General features: G+C 33.8%; 1 protein-coding gene across 2 annotated transcripts in view; it reads left to right on the top strand.

The window, feature by feature from the left end:
• The window catches only part of LOC114326355 (interleukin-1 receptor-associated kinase 4), a 70903-nt gene extending 44634 nt beyond the window's left edge, over nucleotides 1–26269 (top strand). For both annotated transcript variants that reach the window (XM_028274690.2, XM_050655348.1), the window contains 2 exons: nucleotides 19110–19316; nucleotides 20833–26269. In XM_028274690.2, the coding sequence (XP_028130491.1) occupies nucleotides 19110–19316; nucleotides 20833–21036 (411 nt within the window). In that variant the 3' untranslated portion in view covers nucleotides 21037–26269. The remainder of the gene's footprint in view (nucleotides 1–19109; nucleotides 19317–20832) is intronic.
• Nucleotides 26270–27971: the final 1702 nt, after the last annotated feature.

Below are 27971 nucleotides of genomic sequence, written 5' to 3'. Positions count from 1 at the left end.
ATTCATTGAGCTTGAGAATATTTCGACAGTAGTTCTCGGAAACAGACAACATAAAAATTCCTACCACTCATTATTCATCTTTGTCTTTTGGCATCACAGCACTGGACGGGTCTTTGCCTGTCTGACTATGTCGTTTCATTCAGACCTCCTTTGTGCCCTTCTCGTTCATATAGACAAGGCGAAAACGGCGGGTTCGTTGGGAAAAATATTCCCATGAGATTTTTTTGCATAATCACATTTGTAATACACCCCAGAATAAGGTTCAAGAAGTCGCCCACAAGAAAAGTGGTCCAAATTTTTTTAACAATTTTTTTTTAATCAAATAGCAAAAATTATTATTTTTGGTCTGGACTATTTTTTTTTTTTTAGTTTTTTTAGGCCATTCTGGACAAAGAAGGTCTCTTGTAATTTTTCTCTAAAGTTGATGGTTTTCGAGTTATAAGCAATTTAAAATTTGAAAAACGCAAAAATGGCCATTTTTAAGACTTAATAACTCGGTTAAAAATTATGAAAGTCAGAAAGTGTCTAAATCAATGTTTAAAGCCCCCCCTACATGATCCTAAACAAATTTATGTCATTAATTTATTACTAAGCTGTTATTTTTAATTATTAAAAATGAGCGGTAAGATCGTATTGACGCGGCTGTAAATGTGAGTGCGAGTAAGATGCACCATTGACTGCCGGAATGGCATATCTCTCGCACTCACCATAGACGGCCGCCTAATACGTGCTGGCGCTCATTATTACTACTTAAAAATAACAGCTTAGTAATAAAATTATGTCATCTACTGTCATCTATTCTGACAAAGATATAAATTCAGACAAAGAAAAGGGGGTGGCATTAATGTTAAATAAAACATCGGCCCAAGCATTGGTGGAATGGGAGAATGTCTCTGAGAGAATTATATGGGGAAGATTTCAAAGCAAATTTAGAAACTTAATAATAATTAATGCGTATGCTCCAACAAATCAACAAGAAGATGAAACAAAGGAAGAGTTCTACGACCATATGTATATGCTGCTAGCAAAAATACAAAAAAAAAACATATAAACGGGATATAAAAATCGTTTTGGGGGATTGGAACGCCAAAGTAGGATCTAATAATAATGGAAAGGAACATGTAATGGGGATTCATGGCATGGGAGAAAGGAATGACAATGGCACGAGATTAATAGAACTTTGCTCGACAAATAATATGATGATTGGGGGAACATTATTCCAACATAAAGATATCCATAAAACAACATGGACGTCACCAGGAGGAAAATTTAAGAACCCCAAATTGACCACATTCTCATTGAAAAGAAGTGGAAAAATTCCTTACAAGATGTGAGAGCAATGAGAGGAGCTGACTGTACATCAGACCACGAATTAGTGAGAGCAAAAATAAAAATTAGCCTCAAGGCTAATTATAAATCAAACAAAAAACAGAAAATTCAATACAAATAAATTAAGAGACTCTAGCATAACAAATAAATACCAACAAACGCTGGAGAGGCATGTGGGGAACCTGGAACAAGTAGGAAAATCTAGAATTGAAGGCATATGGGAAATATATAAAAACGCGTACATGGAAGCAGGGAAAGAGATATTAGGGTGCAAGGAGAAAGCTGATCAACCATATATAAAAACGCGGGAAATATATAAAAACGCGTACATGGAAGCAGGGAAAGAGATATTAGGGTGCAAGGAGAAAGCTGATCAACCATGGATAACGCTGGACACTAAAACAAAAATCAAGGGAAGAAGAGCAATCAAAACTGAATTGATCAAAACAACAAACCCGATAAAACGAAAAGAAATGCAGGAAAAATACACAGAAAAAAATAAAGAAGTTAAAAAACAAGCCAGAACAGATAAAAGGCTGTTAGGGTGGAGTGAAAAAATTTTTTTTTGAAATTTGATTAGCACTATTTAGCAAAAGTTGCCTTTGATGTAGTAGATGACCTGTAATTTTTTTAAAAATTAAAAAAAAAATTCTTCATTCCCTGCCGCAGGCCCAAAAAATTAAAAATATTTTTTTTCTGTAGATAATCTACAATTAAAAAAAATATATATTATAACATTTTTTCATTCCCCGCCATGATCCTAAAAAAAGTTACGCGCCAAAACTTGTTAAAACATTGGTCATTTTATGGCTTCTTAACATTAGAAAAATCCAATTCTCTATATTTACTAGAAAAAAAATTGTTTAAAAAAAATGCATAATTGTCAGTAAATAAAACATCGATTTGACCTTCAGCTCGTTTTTTTAACCCATTGCTACTTTTGTCAGCATCGCATATTATCGCGTCACGTCGGTTGAGAGCGCAGACTCTCGGCGCGGTCTCGGCTCTCGGTCTAGTCGATCTCAATCAACCACAGTTCAGTTCTTGGTTAATTGTCGCTTAAGTAAGTTCTGCTACGTAGTGCGTGTTGTGTTTTTGTACGAGAATAAAGAATACTTTAAATTAAGTTACCCAAATAATAGTGGTCGTGGATTTACTTCGTAGTAAATAATGACGACGCGAAGTAAAACAAATTGTCCTATAATTGGGCCTTCGATTGATTTAAATTCGGGAGGAACAATGTTGCCCTCTAGGGAACAAGTGCTTCAATATTATAATTTTATAAGACAAAAGAAACAAAGTGAAGGACAATACAAACCAAAGGTTGGTGAAATCTATGACGAAATTGCGACGACGTTGGAGGAAATATGGAAAAAAGCCTCTATTCCTACAGTTCATCATGTCACAATTACCAATCAAATAAAAATAGAGCACGAAAAGCTAAACAATATCCTTAAGTCTTATTCACACGCTCGCAAAGAAACCGAAAGTTTTAAAAATAAAGTGGCATCTTTTAGGCAAAATGCTTCTTATTTGTTTGACATAGCATATTGCAAATGCAAATCGTTTGAAGAATGTGTCTGCGACATATCACACAAAGTACCGCTATTAGAAAGGCCATTTCTTTTGGACCAGCGAACTACACGAGTCATGGCTATAGGATCCCTAGACCGATTAACAACTGACAAGCTTAATAAGAAAATGTTAAGAAAATCTAAGGAATCTATGCGAGAGAAACAAGTTGAGTTTGAAAAAAAATTCCAAAAGAGATGCCTAAAGAAAAAGAAGCAGTTCTTAAAAATTTGGAGGAAGATATTCAACCCACGCCGTCAACATCGCAAACAAGAATTAACCTGCCGACTTTTGCAAGAGCTTGTGATAGGTATGGAATCGCAGACCGGCCAGCCGCAGCAATTGCTTCTGCATTATTGCATGATGTAAATATAAATAAAGAGGTCAAGGGAGAAATAAAGTGTACTACGGAGGCGGCGATAATTATCGATAGAAGCAAAGTAAGGAGGGAAAGGAAAAAGATGCGACTAGATTTACAGGAAATGGAAAATGTTAGGGATTTAACTATTAAGGGCCTTTACTTCGACGGTAGAAAGGATAAGACGATGACAATGGTTCAAGCAGACGGTGGTATTAGTAAACGAACAATGGTTACAGAAGAACATGTTTCAATTATTTACGAACCGGGATCAGGTTATTTAGGACACGTTTCGCCATTAAGTGGGTCAGCTAAAAACATTAAGAATGCGATATGTATGTTTTTAACAGAGTTTAATATTAATAGATCCGATATACTAGCAATAGATTGCGATGGAACTGTAATAAATACAGGTAACCTCGGTGGTGTCATGTGTCTTTTGGAAAAAGAATTCGGTAGACATTTGCATTGGATTGTCTGCCAATTACATTCTAACGAACTTCCTCTGAGGCATTTAATTGAAAAGTTGGATGGAACCACGTCTGGTCCTAGGGGATTCTCGGGACCCATCGGAAAGAGCTTAGCAATTTGCGACCAGTTACCAGTAATAAATTATAAACCTATTAAAAGTGAACTGCCCGAAGTAGATAGAGAACAACTAAGTACCGATCAAAAGTTCCTCTTCGATATAAGCACCGCTGTAAGTACAGGTGAATTTCCTGCCAGTCTTGCTTCCAAGAATCCTGGTAAATTATCTCATGCGAGATGGCTTAGAGAAGCCTTTGAGATGTGGTCGTATCATAGAATGCTCAGAATATCTTGGGTTCAACGCATTTCAAACAGTGAAGTCTTAAACAGAGTAGGTCAAGGCGAAATGAAGATGATAAAAAAGAGAAAACTTGAATATCTGGGGCATATAATGAGAGGTAGCACATACAGGATGCTGCAGTTAATACTCAATGGAAAGATCGACGGAAAAAGAGGAATTGGTCGAAAGAAATATTCATGGCTCCGAAACCTTCGTCAATGGACTGGCTTATCAGCAGATCAATTATTACATGCCGCACAAGATCGAGAACGATATCGGCAAATTGTTATGGAAGCTACCCACGCCTAAAAATTTGGGCACGGTATTTAAAGAAGAAGAAGAGATGGCTTACCACTGCCAACAGAATTTTAAGGCTCTATGTAAGCACATTGAATCCATCAGAAAACTTAATAGAAATCGCAACTTTTATTAATAAGGTATATGCCCCAATGTGGTTTACTATTAAAACCAAACCAAAAATAAAAGATGCGCCGTTCAATTTATGGAAAAGTATATATTTGAGCCGATATTTAAAGAAAGATTTAAGAGAAATTGTTGATACAACTATACAAAGAAATGCATTTTTCGCCCACCCTGAAAGTTTATTGGTTGCAATGATAACTGATGAAAGGTGACATATTCGAGAGCTAGCTATGCGCCGAATATTATCCATTAGAGCAAAGAAGTCTGCAGCGGGGGAAGAAATTGAAATAAGAAAGTTTCAGGTCCCTAAAATAAACTTGTTGGCGACGGACTATGTTGACCTTATTTTTTGGCAAGAGCAAGTTATTAGTGAGTCAACATTAACCCAACATTTAAGTGACGAAGAGCTGAAAAATACAATCGATAAAAACTCACTTATCTCTCAATTAACTTTTGATTTACCTTGTCACACTCAAGCCGTTGAGAGATGTGTTAAAGTTGTGTCAGAAGCATCTTTAAATGTTTGTGGCGCTGGTGCTCGAGATGGTTTTATAAGATCGCAATATAATGCCAATATTTGAAACCAAACGGCATTATAAGGCGGAATAACGAGTTGCTATAAAGTAGAAAATTAAAAATAATAATTAAAATAGGGTGGTTGGAGGGCGAGTAGGGGTGGTGGAACACGAAATGCAGCCACCTCCACGTGGTGTGTTCTGGGTAGTTTATAAAACCAGCTGAGAGCTGCATATTGGTCTAAAACTAAAAAAATTAAATATTCTTAAGTTAATGGGGGAATGAAGGAGTGGTCAAAATTAACCAAAAAAAAAAACATGAATGATCTACTAGTGCCTAAAAATAGATTAGCTGATAGTGCAATCTTGTATAAAAAATGTGAAAATTTTTTTAAGGTCACGGCGGGGCATAATTTCAAGGTCAAAAAATTTTGAAAAAAATTGGTAAACATCTACTACTGTATAGGCAACTTTTGACGACACAAGGACACTTTACTCAATAACCAAAGAAATTAAAGGGCAAGAGCCAGCAAAGAACAAAACTAATGGGGAAAGAAGGAGAAATATTCATAACTCAAAAAGAAATTGCTCAAAGATGGACACAATTCTTCGCAGAACTCTATGAAGAAGGAATTGAATCACAAATAGAGAGAAACGAAACATTAATCATAAGAAACGACGAATTTACGAAGGACGAAATAAGGTATGCTATAAACCTTTTAAAAAACGACAAAGCGGCTGGTGTTGATGGAATTCCCGCAGAACTGATAAAATCACACTTAAACTTCTCAATGGATATGTACTACTTACTATTAAAAAAAATGGATCGAGGAAAAGATACCAAAAGATTGGGGTGAAGGAGTTATAATAAAGCTACCAAAGAAAGGAAATCTCACACTATGCGAAAACTGGAGACCAATCACTCTTCTCACTGTAGCTACCAAAATAATGGCCAGAATAATGTTGGAGATAGGGATGGACACAAGCTCGAGCTTAGCTCGGCTCGGCTCGAGGCTCGGCTCGTTTGACGAGCCGAGCTTCGAGCTCAAGCCTGTTTGTTTCTTGCGAGCCGAGCTTCGAGCCGAGCCAAATTTTTTTCGAGCCGAGCCGAGCTGAATTGGAAACGAGCCGAGCTTTCCTTAACGAGCTTGTCAATATTTTAGCTAATACTCTAATATTTTTTCTATTTATTTTTGATACCACTGATACTTTTGTTTGAGAATAAGTAATTTAGACGACAAATATGTATTTGCAATATACAGTGTGTCCGTAATGTATTAAATAAATGGGATATTTCCTAAACTAAAAGTCTTTTGAAAAAAATCTAAAACACGTCGATTTTTAATTTTAATGATCTACATTTTACAACCAAATTTAATTACACAGAGTGATACACATAAAGGTGATGACGCCATCGGATTTTTTGTAAATATAACAGCTTCATACACAATACCTGCAAAAGGTAAATATGTGGGCTAACAATTATCGGACCCTACTTTTCAAAGGTAATTGAAAGGAGTCGCATAACATCAGTCTTTAACGGGGTATCTCGCACCTACTTTAATTTATTTATTTCCCAGTAGAATTAATCCTGGAGGTTTTGATGAAAGTTTATGGTTTCAATAGGATATTGCGCCTCCGCATTATGCTGTAGATGTTCCAAGGTACGTAGACGAAATTTTTCCGAACAGGTGGATTGGAAGACGTGGGAGTGTGAAAATTTAAGATAAAGTCATGTATCAATTACTGGATTACTTTCAAATTCTTAGATTAATAATTTGAAATCAATAAAATTTATTTTCATAGCGCATATCTTTGAAATTCTGTCCGTTAGACCCCAAGTATCATACCTTTTTAACATCAGCTCATTTTTTCGATCTAAAAATGTCACAACGTAGGTACAGAGTGTACATTTACCTCATACATATCAGCTTAATGTATATCAACCTGGATAATCAAATTTTATGGTAGAAGGTAGAACATTAAAATTAAAACTCCACGAATTCCAGATATTTTTAAAAAGGATTAAGGAAGTATCTAATTTATTACATATTTTACGGACACTCTGTATAAATTCCTTTTTAAATAATATTCTTGCATTTCGATTATCCCTAATATCGTCACTAAATATTTGAATAGGATTTATAAAATGCAGTTATGTACTTCTCATTTTTACTATAGTTACTCGGAAGAGGTAAAAATTTTAATGAACATATTTTTTTGTTATGGTAAAATGTAAATATTCGCATTCCTAGAAGTTAGTCTTTTTGATAAACAAATTCTTAAGAAGGTTACAAGAGGCAGTTTAAGTTTATGGAGGATTATAAAATTGGGATTCTACCTCGTACCTCCATACTTGAATGGTTTTGGACATAATGATATGAATTTAACAATAGAAATTTACTGTTAATCTGTACAGTTGAATGTTTTATTGTAACTTATTTCTCAGTATAAACTTTGCTAAATCTGTAGGTATTAAGAAAATAATTCCGATTTTAAGAAAACTAGCACCTTTGTATTTTACGGGTAGTAGGAAAGAAATCTAATAGTTATTACAATCTTTTCAGTCTTGAGAAAGAAGTTGAAGTTGCTGTTCGTCCATTTCTGTTTAGGAACCTAATTCCAAATTTTTCGCGTTTTTAAAATGTTTAATTACGATAGTGATGATAGTTTTATGGACACAAATCTTCCTTCTCCAAGTCCAAGTGAAAATAGTGAAGTGTCAACTAAGTCGACTGAAAGCGTTAGCGGCGATTATACTCTTGACGAAACTTCGACATTTCGGAGCAAGTTTACATGCTTTTTTGAGTTTAAAATTATTGACAAAATAAACAAATTAGCGACATGCAAATTATGTAACAAACGAAAAATTAAAAGTGAGTTTAAAGTAAAACTTTCCGTTACAACTACTTTAAAAAGGCACTTATTAAGTAAACATCCAAAGGAATATGGTACTATTTTTCCAAAGCTCTCTCAACCTGGAACTAGCAAAGCTGGACCACTTCATAATTTCTTAACAATTAAGGTAAGAACACATTTTACTATTGTAATGTCAATATTCAAAGTATTAACGCCAAAGTTTTCGATGTGCCAAAACAATGCAAATATTCAAAAATAATATTTTATTATTTTTTTGCATGATGTTTCAGTTTTTATTTATTATTGTTGGAAAAAAAAGTGTAATAAAATTTTTTGTTCATAACCAGTTTTTTTGGGAATTTTCTTAATAAAATTTTGGTCGATGTAATAATCTGATAAATATTTGGCATTAAATAATTGCTTAACGTTAAACAATGTTGTCAAACTGAGTAAAATTATAAAATTTTAAGCTGTTAGTTTTCAGTACTAACAATTGCATTAATTATAATGAAAATTGATATACCTACTTAACCTAAAATGCAAATCCGAGATCCATTGTCTAGTCGCAACAGAGGGGGTCCCGTGGGAAAGTTCGAGCTCCCCGTGATTTAATGGTGGTATTATAAGTTTTTTGGGTCGCTGAATCCAATGGAAGTGGTCTGGAAGCCCAAATATGGTCCGTTTAATTGTTATTAACAAATTATGGTAAAATAAGGGCTTTATGAGAAGCCTTGTAAAGAAATTGATAGTATTAAGGTCTTTTTAGATTCTTTGGATAATTCTGAGCAAAAAAGGTCTCTTGTGATATTTGTCTAAAATTAGTTGTTGTCGAGTTATAAGCGATGACCTCTGCCAAACGTCATTTTAAAGAGGAAGGATGAATTTGCATTTTTTTATTATATTTTTTAAAAAACACTTTTAAACTTTAAAAGGTGATAATTCAATAGTAAATTTAATTTCGAACAATTTTGCTGTAGAAATGTATGTACTAAAAGGGCATAGAACTCATACTATGCACCTTAGTTCATAGGGGTTAATTCACCCCTTTCTCAAAAACGCACCCCTGTAAATGGAAGAACTCCGCGGTGTTTTCATATTTAGAGGTCCATTGACCATATGAAACAAGAAACAATAAAACCCCGTGAACGTTGTAGTTCCTTTTAGCCATCTTATTTTGAACATAATCAATAGCCTAATATATTCTCTTCTATTACATCATCATCATTATACATATTTGCCTTTTTTGTCTTGAGCCACATCAGAATAAATATTCTTTACCGCCATGTCATTCCTAACTTTACCATAACGGCTTCTTCTTCCTCTCTTACTAGCTCCAGGTGCGACACACATTTTCGCTTTTTGGATGAAATGGTACCTTTGCGCATTGTACGCGCCATAACCACCTTAAACTTATCTCATTTTATCTTTAATAATTGGTACCACACCCAAACTCTCTTTTATGTTTTTTACCATGTTTTATCACTTTCATTTTACTTTTATAAAACTTTTCCGTCTGCGACAAGTAATTCTTGCCGTTTTCGTCCATAATTTAGTTTTTAATTACTTCTATTTTTGTGTTGTTTGAAACCAAAGCTTACAAAAGTCTGAAAGGAACCAAAAATTAAAATATAAAATACGTAAAGAACATTTAACACTTAACAACCATTGTCTCCTTATTCTTGCTAATATTCTTGTTGGTTCAATTGCCGTAAAGTTGGTAAAAATAATTTTGTTTACCCGCTGGGCTGCTATAATAATTCTAAACAATTAGATAATTTCTCATTATCTATTACTACTTTTCTCAATGATTTAGTTTTTTAACAATGTAAATGATATTGACTTAAAGAACAAATAAAAGTTATAATTAAAATATTTTATATTTCATAATTTTCTAAAAGACTAGGTCAATTTAATTTGTTTATTTATGGAAAAACCAAAAAAAAAGTTCAAAAAATTCAGCGCCCAATTCGGTAATCCCTTTAGTGCGCAGTTCATTGTACCTACCCAACGACCTCCAATCCTATTTTAACTATTAGCGGGCTCTGGTAATTTAGTGTGAATTCATGTTGGCTGGGAAATAATAAATAGCAAAATAAATACAATAAAATAATAGCTTTATTTTAAAAATAATTCAAATTTACATTCAAATATCAAGTAATTTACACTCGTTTATGTTTATTGCAGAAATCCGTGAATGAACCTAAAGATGAAAACTTTATCGTTGATTGGGTGGCCACTAAATACCTACCTTTTTCGTTTTTTGACGACGAAGCAACAAGGAACTTCTTCGATCAAATCAAACCTGGAATAAACCTGCCTGGACGAAAAGCTTTAAAGAGAATGGTTGTGTCCCGTTTTGAACAGGATCAAAAAAAAGTTATGCATATACTACAACAAAACACATCAAGAATATCTTTTACCATTGATGGCTGGACGGCAATTAATGGAAAATCTTATTATGGGATCACCGCCCACTTTATTGATGACCATTGGCAACTCCAGTCTGTAGTTATCGATTTCTCACCTTCACATGGGCTTCATACTGGGAGAGATATTGCCAAGTTGTTTTATGAATCTTTGCAGAGCTATGGCATCACATCGAAAATTCAAGGCATAACTGTTGACAACACTGCAGCAAATACAACGTTCATGCAGGAGTTAAAAAAGCTTATTCCTTCTTTTGATGACGTTAATCAACATTTTAAATGTGTAGCACATATTCTGAACTTGGCTGTTCAAGATTGCTTAAAATCTCTGAAAATAGAAGAAGACGTAGGAGGGGAGGCTGAAGATGAAGAAAGCAGTAACGTAGATGAAGAGGTTGAGTTCGAACACAACGATGTTCTAGATGAAGATATTCAAACACCAACTAACTGTTTGGATAAAATTCGTTATATATTTAAGAAAATAAAAAAATCTGAAAAATTACGGATCCGTTTTAAAAGTGCGTGCCAAACTGCTGGGGCATCTACACAGATTTCACCTATTCTGGATGTTCCAACAAGATGGAACTCCACTCATGATATGTTGGATGTCGCATTAAAGTTAAAAAAGGGGATCGACTGTCTATGTGCAAGCGACAGTGTCAATAAATTAAACAATTTTCGACTACACCAAAACGAATGGCAGATGTTAGCTTCCGTCTGTAAATTTTTAAAGATGTTTAAAATAGTAAGCGAAAACCTTGGAGGAGACAAATACGCAACGCTTCCATCAGTGATAGTCAGTTTAAATATACTGTTAGACAAAATCGAATTACAATCAAAGTTGCTTGACGATAAACCGAATCGTTCCTGTGTAGATGAACAACTTTTAACTGCATTTCAAAAGGCCAGAGATAAAATTTTAAAACATTACAGACAAACAAATTGGATTTACTGTGCAGTACTTATTTTAGACCCAAGACATAAACTTGAAGCATTTGATAACTCACTTTGGGGAAGGGACTTAAAGAACGAATCGTATTCAGTGTTTAAAAAACTGTTAAAAAAGTATGAAGGAAATCAGCAAGCTGTAGAAAATATAACGCAAAGTACATCTGAATCGTCGGTGGTCATGGAAGTACAAGATGAGCTTGAAATCAATTTCGAAAGCTATTATCATTCAAAGGTCATAACAAAACCAAAAGACTTAAGTACTGAATTCTATGACTACATAGCACTCCCGCAAAGTACTGGCAACGAAGATATTTTAAAGTGGTGGCAGGTAAATAAAGGAAGATTTCCTGTTCTTGCTGAAATGGCCAGAGACTTACTAAGTATTCCTGCTACGTCCGTACCATCTGAGCGATTGTTTTCGAAAGCTGGCTTAATTATTCGAAAACAACGCAATAGATTGACTAATGAATCGGCTAAGTGCCTCTTATGTCTAAACTCTTGGGTAGAAAACCCAATTTTGAAAAATGTGTAAAACAATTTTTTTTTTAATTTTAATCGTTTAAATTAGTTCTAGGTTTAATTTTATTTATTGTTGAAGTAGAGTCGTATATGTATAATTTGGTAAGAATAGAGTTATAATGTTATTTTTAAATATATACCTACACTTTCCTCCTTTCCTCTTGTAAATGATTTTTATTAACAATGTAATTTTTTTTTAAATAGTATCTCCGATATAAAATGTTAATGGAGATACTATGTACCTATTTATAATTGACTGTAAGTGTACAAAAATATTTTTCAGGTGACACAGGTTTTTTAGTTACTTAATTAAAAAAAAAAGAGTTACAACTCATCTGTATTAAGTTTAGTGAAAGATTTATTTTATGCGAATCTAGTAATATAAGACAATAAAATACTTGATACTTTTTATTTATATTTTTTATTTATTTATGCAGGCCTTTTAGGTGGTAGGTACTACATTACAATATTACCAATAGTATTATACAGTGTGGCAAAGCCAAATGGAATAAATTCATTATTTCGTGAATGAGCGATTTTGGAAAAAGATCTCAAAACAGGTCGATTTTTATTTTTAAATTACGATTTTTTGGCATATATAATACCTACATATATCATACTAATGACGTCATCCATCTGGGCGTCATGACGTAATCGATTATTTTTTTAAATGGGAATAGGGGTCATGTGCTAGCTCATTTGAAAGGTTATTAAATTCTCTATTCAGTAATATCAATATTAACATAATTATGTATACAGTGTGTCCAAAAAAAAATTCGAATTAAATTAATTAACACAAAAAGAAGAATGTATGTAATTTATTTAATTCACAATACATTTTACTGCTGTCAGAAAACATAAAAAATGTTTATTTGACAAATAAACACAGCTTTTCGCTTAAATTAAATGTTCAAACTACCAAGAGGCAGGTGAGTGGCATCTTGAACATTGAATTTAAGTGAAAAGCTATGTTTATTTGTCAAATGAACATTCTTTCTGTTTACTGACAGTAGCAAAATGTATTTTGAATTAAATAAATTACATATACATTCTCATTTTTGTGTCAATTAATTTAATTAAAAAAAAATTGGACACCCTGTATATTATGTTAATATTTATATTACTGAATAGAGAATTTCATAACCGTTCAAATGAGCTACTATCATATACGAGTATATGCCAAAAAATTGTAATTTAAAAATAAAAACCGACCTGTTTCGGATTTTTTTTCCAAAAGCGCTTATTCACGAAATAATAAATTTATTCCATTTGGCTTGGCCACACTGTATGTACATATGAATATTGATATTTAAAAAAATGTTTTCATAAAATATGCTGCTTTTTCCTACTCCGATTATTTATGGATTAGTCTGGTCGTATTAGACTTTACTTTTTATTGTTATTTGTATTATTTATTATCACTACACTATACGAAATCCGGGTGTTATCAAACAATTCATCCACTATCTTGTCATAATACTTAATACAAATATGCCATCTTATTTGAAATTTATATTAAACTATCGTAATATATCTACCTATATAGTTTCTCAGCGATAAAACTATTTTCTTGGCTTCCTTTAAATCCGGTTATTTTAAAAAGACTGACATTATTTCAGGACGAACACTAAAATCATACATTATCATAGTTTTTTAAACAGAAATTAAGACAAACTGTGAAATAAACATTTTTAATTTCTCCTATTTGTTCATTAATCTAAGAAAAAAAATATCTCGCTCTTCTTGTCTCCTAACGTTACTATGACAGAGTATGTAGCTATTATGTGAAAAGCATTTAGTGAATTTCTTATTATTTCTTATATTTGACTATTATAAGTAAAAAAAATTACTACGAATGTTATATTTTACATTCATTATTATGTTTTTGAGCTCGGCTCGGCTCGGCTCGAACTATTCGAGCCGAGCCGGCACGAGCCACGAGCTCAACCTGCAAGCTCGAAGTTCAAGCCGAGCTTCTATCTCGAGCTCGGCTCGAAATTTCGAGCCGAGCACAAGCTTTTCAAAAGCTCGGCTTGGCTCGGCTCGAGTCCATCCCTAGTTGGAGAGAATTAAAGATCCCATAAATGAAAAATTAAGAATTAACCAAATAGGATTCAGACCGAACAGTTCCTGTATTGACCATATAAATACCCTAAGAATCATCCTGGAACAATCAGCGGAAATGAATCAGGAAATTTATATCAACTTTGTAGACTTCGAAAAAGCGTTTGATTCAATAAATCGTAATATGATGTGGAGGATATTAAAACTCTATGGAATACCAGACAAATATATAAGAGTAATAAGGCTTTTCTACGACGAATGTTTTGCCAGAGTTGAACATGAAGGGGAACTATCCCAACAAATAAGCATCAAAAAAGGAGTAAGACGGGGGTGTGTCTTGTCACCGACGTTGTTTATAATAGTCATAGATTGGATAATGAAACAAACTGAAGATAAAAAACAGGTATACAATGGTCACCATCTAAAAAACTAGAGGATCTAGAGTTCGCTGACGACATATGCCTCATAACATCAAACAGACAACACATGCAAAACAAAATCACCAGATTGAACAACATAGCAAAAACAACCGGCTTAAAAATAAATCCCAAAAAAACGAAAATACTATCAAATGGGGAAACGAACGGACACAATATATATTTGGAAGGGAAACAAATAGAAGAAGTAAAAGATTTCTGTTATTTGGGCAGTCTGCTAAACACAACAGGAGGCACAGAAAAGGACATAACACAAAGAATAAGCTTCGCACAAAACGCTTTCAACTCTTTGCGCAAGATATGGGCCTCGACAAACATCAGCAGAAGAACAAAGCTACGATTATTTGAAACTAATTTAAAGTCTGTCCTGTTATATGGAGCAGAAACATGGAAACACCATAAAAAATTCTTTCAGAAAATACAATCCTTCATTAACAGGTGCCTACGTATTATACTGAGAATATTTTGGCCAAACAAAATTACTAATGACGAATTGTGGAGAATAACAAATGAAGAAAGGATAGAACATACAATAAAAAAAACGGAAATGGAAGTGGATAGGACACACCTTACGAAAACCAGCAACAAATATTGCTAGACAAGCTCTACATTACAATGCTCAAGGCAAAAGAAGAATGGGTAGACCATCTTATACGTGGAAAAGAACAATGGAGAAAGAACTCAAAGAAAATAATTTAACATGGAACGATGCAAAAAAGATAGCAAAAAACAGAAGAGAATGGAGAAAACTAGTAAACAAAATTGGACGGAACTCAACAGATGATGCGTGGGACTAGCAACCTCACCATCATTCCTCATGCTACTTGAAACACCGCAAGGTGGCAAGGTACATCCACTTGGAGATGTATGATTATGATGATGATGAATAAAATTATGACAAAAATTTCTTCAGGATCTTGTAGAGGGGGCTTTAAACTTTGATTTAGTCACTTTCTGACTTTCATAATAATAACTTTTCGCCATTTTTCGTTTTTTTTTTCAATTTTAAATTGTTTGTGACTCGAATACGATCAACTTTAGAGAAAAATTACAAGAGACCTTTTTTGTCGAGAATGGTCCAAAAAACCTTGTACGGGCCAAAAATATTGATTTTTGCAATTTGATTAAAAAAAATTGTTAAAAAAAATTGGATCACTTTTTACGTGGGCGACTTCTTGAACCTTATTCTGGAATGTCTCACGAATGCGATTATGCAAAGAGAACGAACCCGCCGTTTTCGCCTTGTCTAATACTTTTCACGTCGTCTTCCACGTCATCTAGCCAACTCGTTCTGAGTCTTTCTTTCGTTCGTCTTCCCGTCGGTTTCCATTGTAACATTTTCTTTGTTGTTTTTAGCACTTCTTGTTATTGGACAAAGCCAAAGGACTTTTTACAAAGCATACAATGCTATCTCTCTTTTTCTCTCTCTCTCTCTCTCTCTCTCTCTCTCTCTCTCTCTCTCTCTCTCTCTTCTCTTTCTCTCTTGCCGTGGATCCATCATCAGATTTCATAATCGAAAGATCGAGAGTTGAATCACTCATTAAACAAATATAATGTACTGTTAATTTTATAATGGTAGGGGAGCAAAGTATGCTAAATGTGCAGTCACTCGAGCGTTATGGGGACCTATTGGGTTGTGGAGAGTAGGTCCTAAAACCAAAAAAAGTTAAGTAAAGTTTTCAATTTCCAACAATCGTTTTTTAGATTATAGCGTCATCTATCCATAATTCGAAAAAATGTGTCGAATAAAAGTTACTTATTTTTACGTAAGGAATCCAAATCTGCAATAAAAAATGGGGGCTCCCATTTAAGATTTTATAGTAACCCTCCACCCCACCTCCGTGGGAGGTCGGGGACGCCCGTTTGGTGCCATTCGATAGATTTTTCAAAAATGTTGAATAAGTGTATTTTTCAGTTTTTCGATATGATGTTCATTTCGCGAAATGTCGCGGGATTCGTATTTAAAATATTAAATTTACCTCCCACCCCTCTCCGTGGGAAGTCGTGTTTGATATCATTCGATAGATTTTTGAAAAATATTGAGCACGTATTTTTTAGTTTTTCGATCTGTCATTCATTTCGAGAAATATTCGCTTTTTCCTTGTGAAACTTTGGAACTCGCCCATTTCCTTACGCCTCGCTCAAATCGTCAGAATTTTGAAATATAGACTGTTTTGCATGTACCTAACTTACCTTATCTTAATCTGACGATTTCGAGTTTTTCTAACGGTAGATTTTTTTTCGCCCCCCCCCCCTTAGAATAGAATAGAATAGAAATATGCTTTATTGTCATGAAAAATTGTTCAATTTTATCGACAAAGCTTATAAAAAGTCAAGAAAACAAAACAATAACAATCCAATTTACTAAAATTACATAAATCGTCAATATATTTACACAATAATAACAATAATTATGAAGTTAAACAGAAATAATCAATTGCAAAATTTAAGTAAATTGCAAATGCATAGTCTACCTAGTAATTAATAAGTTTAAAAGTTAAGCTGCTGCATATGACACCCAAATATAGACAAAAAAATGATAATAAAAATACTACTTGTGCAAAGGGTACTGTAATTTCTTAGTTATTGATTAAGAAATTCTTCTACTGAATAATATGGTCTTTCAGATAGATAGGCTTTTGTCAGTTTACGGAATTTGGGGAAAGATGCTGCAGATTTAAGTTGTAGAGGGAGATGGTTGTAAAGTTTTTTTGCGGAATATAATATAGATTTCTTTACTAATTCAGAGGACGGGGTCGGCATATAGACGTCAAACGTAGAATTTCTCGTGAAGTAGTCATGATTAGGTCTTGGTGGAAAGACATGTAGATGTTTACGAATTAAGCAAACAGTTTCTAAAATATACAAAGATGGAAGGGTTAAAATTCCGTGATCTTTGAAGTAACTTTTGCAATGTGTTGTTCTTCTGAGGCCAAACAGATATCTAATTGCTCTTTTTTGTAATTTAAAAATAACATCGAATTGGGCAGCTGTACCAGAACCCCAAAAAGGAAGACCATAACGAAGATGTGACTCGAACAAAGAAAAATATGTTATTTTGGAAGATGCTAAATTGAGTTCATTCGAAACAGATCTTAAAGCGTAGCAAGCTGAGGATAGTTTCTTCCTTAACAAATCGATATGGAGGGACCATTTAAGGTTGCTGTCTAAAAAAATACCAAGAAATTTTACAGAATCAACGGTACTGATCTGGCTGTTATTAAGAGGTAAGGGTTGAAGAGCTCCTTTACAAGACAATGCTACTGTTTTATCTACGTTAAACGAGGGTAAATTAGAGTCAGACCAGGTTTTTATTGTAAGTAGATCAGAAGTTATAGTAGCATGAAGAGTTGCAATATTTGAGTTGCTCCAAGTGATACTGGTATCATCAGCAAAAAAAAAATTTTCCATCGATTTTTAAACTAGTGATGTCATTAATAAAGATAAGGAAAAGTAGAGGACCCAATACTGAACCTTGAGGTACCCCACATACAATGTTTTTGACACTAGAGTCTGTATCATTTGATCTAACCAGTTGTTTCCTATCATCCAAATAAGATTGGAACCAATCTAAAGAAATACCTCGAATTCCGTAGAAATTTAGTTTTTTTATCAAAATGTTGTGATTTACACAATCGAAAGCTTTGGCGTAGTCACAAAAAACGGTGGCAGTGTGAAGATTATTGTTCAGTGCTTGATAAACCTCATGTAGTACAGAAAAGATGGCATCAGTGGTGCATTTATTATTTAAAAAGCCGAACTGATTTTGTGATAAAATGTTGTTTTCAACTAGAAAGGACATAAGTCGGGCTTTTATGAGTCTCTCAGTAATTTTGGAGTACCGGTAGTAGTGCAATAGGTCTATAATTGCAGGTATTAGATATTTCACCACCCTTATGAAGAGAAATAATGATGGCTGTCTTCAGGCACTCTGAAAATTTACCTTTCTCAAAGGAATCATTAATTAGTGAGATGAGGACTTCTAACACATTTTCTGGGAGATTAGAAAAAATTTTTATCGATAGACCATCAGTACTACAGGAAGATTTGCTTTGAATACTATTGATTGTTTGGATCAGTTCGGATTTATCGACTGGTTTTATAAAGAATGAATTCGAGACCTTTCTTGAATTAGGGAGATAGGCAATGGGATCTTGTTGTGGCAAAATAGTTGATGTAATATTTTTACTCACATTAACAAAGTATTCATTTAGATTTTCAGGGTCTGGAAGGGAAATTGTTTGAGCAGTGTGGGTTTTATTTCGAAGAGCGTTTATTATGGACCAAGTTTCTTTTACAACACTTTTTGAGCTTCCCAGACGGTTATGGTAGTAGTCTTTTTTAGCTGATTTTATAAGTTTAAGATAGGTTGCCCTGTACTTGGTGATATATTCAGTGATAGAGACGTTGTTAGTAAATTTCCTGATATAGAGAAGAGAACGCATATTCTTGGAAGATATTTTTTGGCGAAGATATAGTTTGCGATGTTTTGGCTTAATTGCAATTAAAGGAAATGCTTTATTGAAGATACAGACAAGCTTATCTAAAAAAGCACTGAAATTATTATTCACGTCCATAGCAGGAACTCCCCTGCATTAAGAGCCAATATATCCTAGAGGTGCATTTTCAGGGTACAAGGTTTCTCCCCATGTAATAATCTAACGCGCCCGAGTAACTGCAAAAATCCCCGCTTGGGCTCCCCTACCATAATAAACTAAAATATACCTGAAAAGTGGTGGTCACGGTGGAAACTAACAATAGACATTCGTATGTATTATCTATTTACTTATCTAACCTATATGTAGTTGTTAGTTTTGTAATTTTTTATATATAATTTTTAACTTTTAGCTTGGTGATTTTGGTCTCATAAAGCTCATGACAAATCAGAATATCAATACGTCCACCACTGTATTTGGTACATCTGCATATATGCCCCCAGAAGCTTTTGGAGGAGACGAATCAGTGCAATTTGACACTTTCAGCTTTGGTGTGGTGGTACTGGAACTTTTGACGTCATTGCCTGCTATAGATAATGACAGAGAAGGAACTGATCTGGTAAGATATACTATGTTTGCTAAAATTTTGGATATCCAATTTGTCTCCCTTCTTTTTGAGTGTTAGTTCTTATTTATTCACTCTTTAAATTCTTAAATTCTTATTTATAAATTTTAAAATTCAGATATTGGGGCACTGCAAATAAATGAATAACTTATATTATGTAATACTGCATTTAAATTATGGAGAAATCAGACATTAAAAAGGGCTAGTGTGACAAAAAGGGAATATAATGTGGGTGGTATTTATTGTTGGACTGATTCTACAATTTGTTTGTGTTTGATTAGGGGTGATCTAAGTAATGGAAACAATTTGTTGTCAAGCGAGTGCCAGAAATATAAAATTTGACTAATATGCCATGGAAACATGCTCGATCAACACAGTCCATCAGATGTGTTGTCACGAGGAGTTTCGGTAGATAATTTAATGAATAATAAATTATCGTGGTCTGGACCAGAAGGGTTTCTTAAATATGGTAAAAAATGGAATATTTTAAATCTTGAACAGTATCAGAATGTACCAGAGGCAAAGGTTGTTTCTTGTGTTGCGGTAAATGACTTTAATTTGGTTAACTATTTGTTAAATATTCTCATTAATATCAATATAATATTCCCACTCCCTGTAAATATTCTCTTTATTCTGTCACTGAATAAAAAGAAAATTTTTGACTGTTTGGTATCTTTCTTGTCGGACAGTAAAATATGATTGTAATTAGTTCTAGGTATTTGTAAAATATGTTTATAAAAATTTAAAAAATTTAAACAAAAAATATATAAAAAAATGAAACAAAAAAAAAATTAAAAAAAAAATAAGAAAAAAATCACTAAGAGGATTTAAACCTCCGAGGGGTTGAACCGGGTTGACATATCGTAGTGACAAAAAAAACAAAACAAAAAAAAATAAAAAAAAAAAAGTTAAAAAAAAGTTAAAAAAAATCCAAAAAAGAATGCATTTATTTTAATATTAACATTAATATTTTTATTTGTAGAATGTATACACTATGTGTTCTTGATAAACATTAAGTAGTATAATATATTTATAATATTTATTAACATAGTATGTACATTAGCTGTACAATATGTATGGATATTAACATTGTAATATTATTATAATAACCATGTTTCACTAATTGGCAATATCTTTAATACATTTACTTTTGATTGAGACTGGCTGAATGACTGACTATAGTCCAAGCCAAAAAAATTATTTGTTAGAGCATTTTACGATTTTGTAATAATTGTAAAGTTAAACTATCAAATAGAAAGACTGGGGTACTAACGATGATCCTTGCCAGTAGCATAGATGAATTACAACAAGCAATGGAAAGGGTTAATTCCGTTAGTGATGAATACAGTGAAGTGAATGGACATAATTGCAAGAATGTAGTTTGGATCGAAAGCTCAACTGATTTAAGATTTCAGGAAATGAGTTGCTTGTGCCATTTTGGCTATTTTTAAATATTTCTACTCTATTTTTGTTACATAGCAGATTTACAGTTTAATATTTATTTTTTAAGGTAACCCACATTGCAGAAACTATTGAGAACGATGACATATCAGTTGTCGTGGACTACAGAGCCGGAACTTGGAAGGAAAACAACGTAGATTATGCCATGAAGTTCTATAAAATTTCGCAATCTTGTTTAGAAGAGAAAATTCGAAGACCTACCATGGTGCAGATTAAAACCGCACTCGATGATTTAATGAAAGATATAAGATGAAGGAGTTACAGGTTAATTGTAGAAATATATTTTTGTACTCAATAATTCGTCTCACTACTTTTGCAAATACCGTCCCTAAAACTTAAAAGCGTAGGCGCCAAAATAGGCGGGCCAATACTTTTTAACCCTCCGGTAGCCACGTCTCGTAAAGTTACATGAGTGGACACACTACGGTACCTAATGCCGCACATATAAAAAACGCAAAAGGCGCAAAATGAAAAAACGAGTAGTCAGTCTTACAATGTAATCTGAACAAAGAAAACGTTTACTACAAAAAAAGAATTCACAAACATCCCAAAAGTAAAATACATAAATACAAAATATAATTTACAATATATCATCATCATCATGGCTTATTCACTCCTGGCGGAGTGTTTGCCGCCCTTTGGGCTCTCTGATTCATTTGTTGCGGAGAATCAGTCCGCTGTTGTCTTTTATTATTATAGCAGCGTGTGTGACTTGGCTTTGTCTACAACTTTTCTCCATTCTTTCCGGCCCTTACAACGCTCCTTCCAATTGTAGATTCTCAGCTTCTTTATGTCTCCTAAGACTTGATCTCTCCATCTTGTTTTGGGTCTTCCCTTTGGTCTCCCTGTTGTTGGTCTCCAGCCAGTTATTCTCTTTAGCGTAGAGTCTGGGTTAGCTCTTTCTGTGTGTCCCAGCCACCTGAGCATCTGCGCCTTCACGAACTTAATTATGTCTTCACCCTGGATGACTTCTTTAATTTCTTCATTTGTTAATCTTCTAAATTCGCCTACACTTATCCTCACCGGTCCCATTATTCGTCGAATTATCTTTCTCTCTAAGATTTCTAATCTCATTTCATCTTTTTGTGTTAGGCACATCGTCTCTGCACTATAGGTGATCACTGGCCTGATTGCAGTCTTGTAAATTTTTAATTTGGTTGTCTTACTAATGTGTTTTTCTTTCAAGAATTTTTGGTAGTTCCAATAGGTTTTATTACCCAGTAGGATGCGTCCATTTATTTCATCCGTTCTATCATTTCTGCCATTCACCATCACTCCCAAATATTTGAAACGGTGTACTCTTTCAAATGAATATACTCCAAGCTTAATTTCTTTCTCGATGTTCGTATTCTCTCTTGAGCACTTGAGGTATTTCGTTTTGCTTTGGTTTATTACTAGCCCTCTCTTCTTTGCTTCTTTATCTAGTATTAATATTATATTCTGCATGGTTTTTAAATCTCTAGTAACGAGTGCAATATCGTCTGCATACGCTATCAGTTGGGCTGAAGATTCGATAATTGTTCCCCAAATTTTGGCTGCTCTTACTGCACCCTCTATGGCAATGTTAAATAATGTTGTTGATAGGGAGTCTCCCTGTCTGACACCTACCTCTATTTGTACTTCATCTGACGGGCCTTCCCTTGTTAAGATTCGTGCTTTGGATTCCTTCATCGTCATTTTCGTGAGACTTACTAGTTTTTCTTGAATGCCTAGTTGCTTCATATCATTAATTAGCTCCTCCCTTATTACACCGTCAAAGGCTTGCTTGTAGTCAATAAACAGTATATGTAGATCTATTCCATGCTCGTAACTTTTTTCTACGATTTGCGTTACAATGTGTATTGCATCTATTGTTGACTTACCTTCTCTGAATCCATGTTGGTATTCACCTATTTTTGTTCTCGTTTATTTTTCTATTCTTTGTCTGATCAAATTAGTTAATATTTTGTACATTGTATTTAATAGCGTGATTCCCCTGTAGTTAGTGCATTTCGTCTTGTCACCTTTTTTAGGGATTGGTGTTATCAGACCGCAATTCCAGTCGTTCGGCATGCGTTCTTCTTCCCATATTCGTTCTATCAGCTTGTGGATTCTGTGGGCTAGTTCCTCTCCCCCTTTCTTGAAGAACTCATTTATAATGTCGTCTGGTCCTGCTGCTTTCCTTGTCTTTAATCTGTTTATGGTCGCCAATACTTCGTTGTATGAGGGAGGCTCTGATTGTTCTTCATTCCTATTTACTGTTTGTACATTCCTTTTTTTTTAATATTTGCCGGAATCTTTTTCTTATTCTGTGCTTTTATGTGTTTATATAGTCTTGCATTATCGTTACTATTAGCTTCGAGTTCCAGCAGTAAGTCTTCAATCAATTTCTTCTTTTTAGTTCTGCAACATTTGTCTGACTCTTTCTTTTTCTCTTTATAGTGTAGGAGATCTTCTTGTTTCCCTGTGGCCAACCACCTGTGTCTTGCTTGGTCCTTGCCTTTACTAGCTTGCTCGCATTCTTCATCGTACCAATCTTTTCTTTTATTGTCGTTCATTAGTCCTATCGTCTCCTCTGCTGCTGTTAAAATACTATCTTTTATGTCTTCCCATGTTTCATCTATGTCCGATGGTTTTAGGACTAGTAGTTTTTCTTCCAACTTAGTGCAGAATTTTCTGTTTGCATTATCTGTGTTTAGTTTTGACCTATTCCACCTCTTTCTTTTCTTTCTGTCGTTTTTGTCTTTAAGTATCTTCAATTTCATGTCGCCTATCACCAAAATGTGATCCGAATCAGCATTGGCTTCCCTGTAGGACCTCACATTCTGTACAATTGTTCTCCATTTTTTTGAAATTAGGATGTGGTCTATTTGGTTTCCGTCTGTCGTTCCAGGTATTAGCCACGTTACTTTGTGCTCTTTTTTGTGCTTGAATTGGGTGCTAATAATAAAAGTATTGGTTGCTGCTGCTAGATTACATATTCTCCTGCCATTGTTGTTCGTATTTTGATGGATCGTTTCTTTTCCTGCGATTTCTCTGTTCGTGTCTTCTTTCCCTATCTTTGCGTTAAAGTCTCCTAATAGGATTAGTATGTCGTTCTTTGGTATTTCTTCGTACAATTCTTCAAGTTTTTCATAGAATTCATTCTTTTCTTCTTCGGGAGCATTCTCTGTAGGTGCATATATATTAACAAATGTTAAATTTGCTTGTTTATTTTTCATTCTTATATATGATATTCTTCCATCAACCGCTTTAAAGTTAATAATCTTGTCTCTTACGCTATTACTAACTAGAAAGGCGGTTCCATTGCGACCCTGTTTGCTTTCTCCTGCGTAGTACATTGTGTGGTTTCTTCTATTGATCATCCCTTCTCCTGCCCACCTTATTTCTTGTAGCGCTAGTATTTCCATCCTGTATTTTGTCATTTCTTTTGCCAACTCTTCCATTTTGCCTGGTCTTAGAAGTGTTTTGATGTTCCACGTTCCTATTCTTATTTTCCTGTTTTTGTCTTTTATTTTATTTTGTTTTTGTTTTATTTTTCGTCTTTTCTTACAAAATATTTTCATGTCCGTATTCATTGCCAACTCCGTTATACTGTCGCCGTCTTTTGTTATATGTTTTGTTAGTTTTTTGACGTCATTTTTATCAATTTTCCGCGTGGATCTATATCATCAGATAGGGGGGATCTGTCGTTTATTGTCCTAGCGTTACTCTTCTTCTCTTCAGGTTTCCTCCAGTAATTTATATCCATGCCTTCTAGTTGGTCCAGTGAGAACAGTTCACCATTTATCCATAATTTGTTGTATTTTAGTGCGGCTGTGTGTCCTTCCTGGCGTACCATTTTCATGTGCTGGAGAAGATGCTTCCTTTCTTGTAGTATTTTTTTCGGGAAGTCCTCATTGATATATATGTTAGTTCCTCTTAGGTTTTTAGCAGCCTTCAGAATTTCCATTCTCGTAGATTCCTTTTTCATTTCTAATAAGATGGGTCTGGGTACATTTTGGGGATCACCTTGTCTACCTATTCTTCTCATCTCTACCAGTTCTTCATCTAGGTTTGTTTGTACGTCGATTTTTTCCATTATCCCCTTTATCTTATTTATCATCTCTTGTTCGCTTTCTGTTTGGTTTTCTTCGACCCCCTGTATTATTATGTTTTTTCTTCTGGCTTGTCTTTCCAGTAATTCGATTCTAACTTCTTTTTCCGTGATTTTAGTTCTCATTGCTTGGTGATCTGCTTTCAACTGCTCGTTTTCTTTATTTAATTTATCCAGGTCTACTTGCATTTTATCTATTTTGCTTTCGATTCTTACATTTCTTTCATCCATTCTCTCTAATTTTTCTAATATCTGCTCCATTGTACCGCGGTAAGGGGGTCAGCCCAATCGACTTGGCGGAGCGTCAACCCTTCTCAGCACTTTGGAGTTTTACTCAGATATATATTTTCGTATTAATGTTTCGGCTTTATTGCAGAAATTTTTCAATAGCCGGCAACGTCGCTTTTATTTTCGACGAAACTTCACCTCTTATCGGAATGTTTTTGTCTGTTGTTTATTAATTGTTTGAGAGGTTATTATGCTTTTTGCAATGCTTACTCACTAGTTTCTGCTGAATTTTGACGAACTATTTTTATCGGGAGCACTGTCGTCTGTCTAAATTCACTATAGTTTGTATTCGTTTATTTTTCACTTTGTTACACTAAATTTTTATATTTTAATACGGAACGTATTTTGACAGTATCGTTCAAGTTCAAGCCTCGATGCCAAAGTTATATACATAAATACAAAATAATTGGATTAGTCTTATAAACACACATTGTACTGAATTTATTTCTCACTTTAATTTTTGAAAAGAAAATATTGAACAACTCTCACTTTAACGCTCAGTATCCAACTGATAAAACACTTTAGAAAATGCAATAGCCGCAGATAGTATTTTAAAGATAGTCACTCGGACATATGTATATCTAAATTGTGATGTGTACGAAAGAATACTGATAAAATTTATTAAAACTTTTAAATGCGGCACGGAGTACCGCAGTTTGGCCACGGGAGGGTTAAATACATTCATTTTTTTCGAAAGTATTTTTGAAAAATTTAAACTCAGAACGAAATATTACATTATTACCGAGGGCCTAAAGTCCCTGAAAAATTCTATAATGTTTATTTTAATAAGTTACAGGGGTGAAAAAGATGAGAAAATTGAGTGTGATTTTTAATTTCAAATATCTCATTTAAAAGAAACTTTCTGTTTATGCTAAGAGACTTTCGGTCGTTGGTAATAATATAATATTTCATTCTGCGTTTAAATTTTTCTAAAATATTTATTCGTTTTTTCAGGTATGAGATTTAAAAATCATTGGCCGAAATTTTGTGCCTACACTCTTAAAAACTTTAAAATAATTAGCATTTTCAGTACATTTCATTGATGTAATGTCATATGGTCAATATTTTAAGCTTAGAACTGTCTTGATTTTAAACAAAGCGAATTATAATATGTTTTCTAAAATAGTTTATTTTAAACTCTTCAAAAGACCCAGACTACCTGTTTCCTCCTCGAGTTGTGAAACCATCTCTCTCGCGTCTCTTGTGGAATTAACGACTGAGTCTATACTAAATTTAAATTCAAGATGCAGTAGAAATAAACAAACCAAGGCACGTTAAATAAATGCTACTAGGAGCACTCCCGAATCATAATTTACAATATATATACAATGTAAATCCCAAATCATTATTTCCAAAGTTTATGCATTGTAAATTATGATTCGGCAGTGCTCCTAGTAGCATTTAACGTATCTTGGTTTGTTTATTTCTACTGCATCTTGAATTTAAACTTAGTACAGATTATCGGCAAAGACAAACAATAGTTTTGATCCTCGATTCGCAAATGCCCCTGTCAGATTTACTTATTGCGTAATATATTCTAAGGCCAAATTGAATAGCAACGGTGATAAGAGGTCTCCTTGTCATAAATCCTGATGTTATACTAAATGGCATCGATGTTCTGTCGCCTGTCTTTACCTGTACATATGAGTCTGCTAGATATACAGCTGGTTCCTAAAAAAACTGATACGACTCTTGAAGCGTATTTTGTAGAAAATTGAGCAGTGTATTTTGAAGGATAAATACTTATTATTTACATACTGTCACTGCCAAGAGACTGTACATGCCTTTTGGAGAGATTAGAAGACTTTTTGAAGATGCGAAAACTGCAAGAATTATGTCACAGTTTCCGGGAAGAAAGACAACAACTTGGCGCAGAATTAAAGCATCGCATGTCTTAGGTACCGAACTGCAGCAAAAAAACTGTGGTTCTGCTTATGTTTTGCTGCCTCTGATAGTGCCCAGTTATCTTTTAATTTGGTTACAATTCTTGCTTTAATATACCTACTGTTGAGTTAAGTCGTTTGTTTTATTCCTTAATCATAATAAAAATAATAACTACAACCCTATTTTAAGTAAAAACTATCATTTATATTAGTGCAGGAACCGAAGCTTTTCACCTCGCAATTTTTACAGAATGGATCGATTTGCTTGAAAATTTGAGAATAAGTAGTGGATAGTCTACGTATCAAAATCTATATGATGCCGAGAGGCGCTACCATGGGGGTGGTTGCCACCCAATCTCGTGGGTGAAAATTTTGATTATATTTTGACCGTAAAAGTTGATAAAAACGTTCATTTTAAGCAAACAATGTTCTATACATTTTTTTGATAAAATTAATAGTTTTCGATTTATTCACTACCGAAAGTTTTATATCGAAAAAATCAATGTTTTTCGATATTATACGCATTTACAATTCATTCAATTCTTGCTGTAGAAAATTTTTTTTAAACCGAGAGCTTGGAAATTGAATAACCTACAATTTAATATTTAAACATTTTTTCGTATCTCTGATGCTAATCTTTCTATTCTGAAGAAAATGGCATTTTTTGCCAAACTGCAAAAATTCGTTATTCGCTTTTAACTCCATTTTTTTAAAAAGTAATCCTTCTAAGCCAGTCAAACGTCTGGAATGTCTTAATAATACATAAATAAAGAAGAATGAATAAGGCCAAGGACTAAAAACACCGCTAACTTACATTATTATATTCCAATTGGATTTCTCCTCTTTTTTTTCAAAAAAATATATTGATTTTTTAACCGTAACTTTTTTACTTTTTATCCTAGAAAGTTTGGTAAAAATAATTTTGTAGGTTTTTGCAAGGTC

Source organism: Diabrotica virgifera, chromosome 7 (assembly GCF_917563875.1).
Source record: "Diabrotica virgifera virgifera chromosome 7, PGI_DIABVI_V3a".
Classification (NCBI taxonomy): domain Eukaryota; kingdom Metazoa; phylum Arthropoda; class Insecta; order Coleoptera; family Chrysomelidae; genus Diabrotica; species Diabrotica virgifera.
Note: the sequence above shows the minus strand (reverse complement) of the source record. Positions and strands in the feature narration are given on the sequence as shown.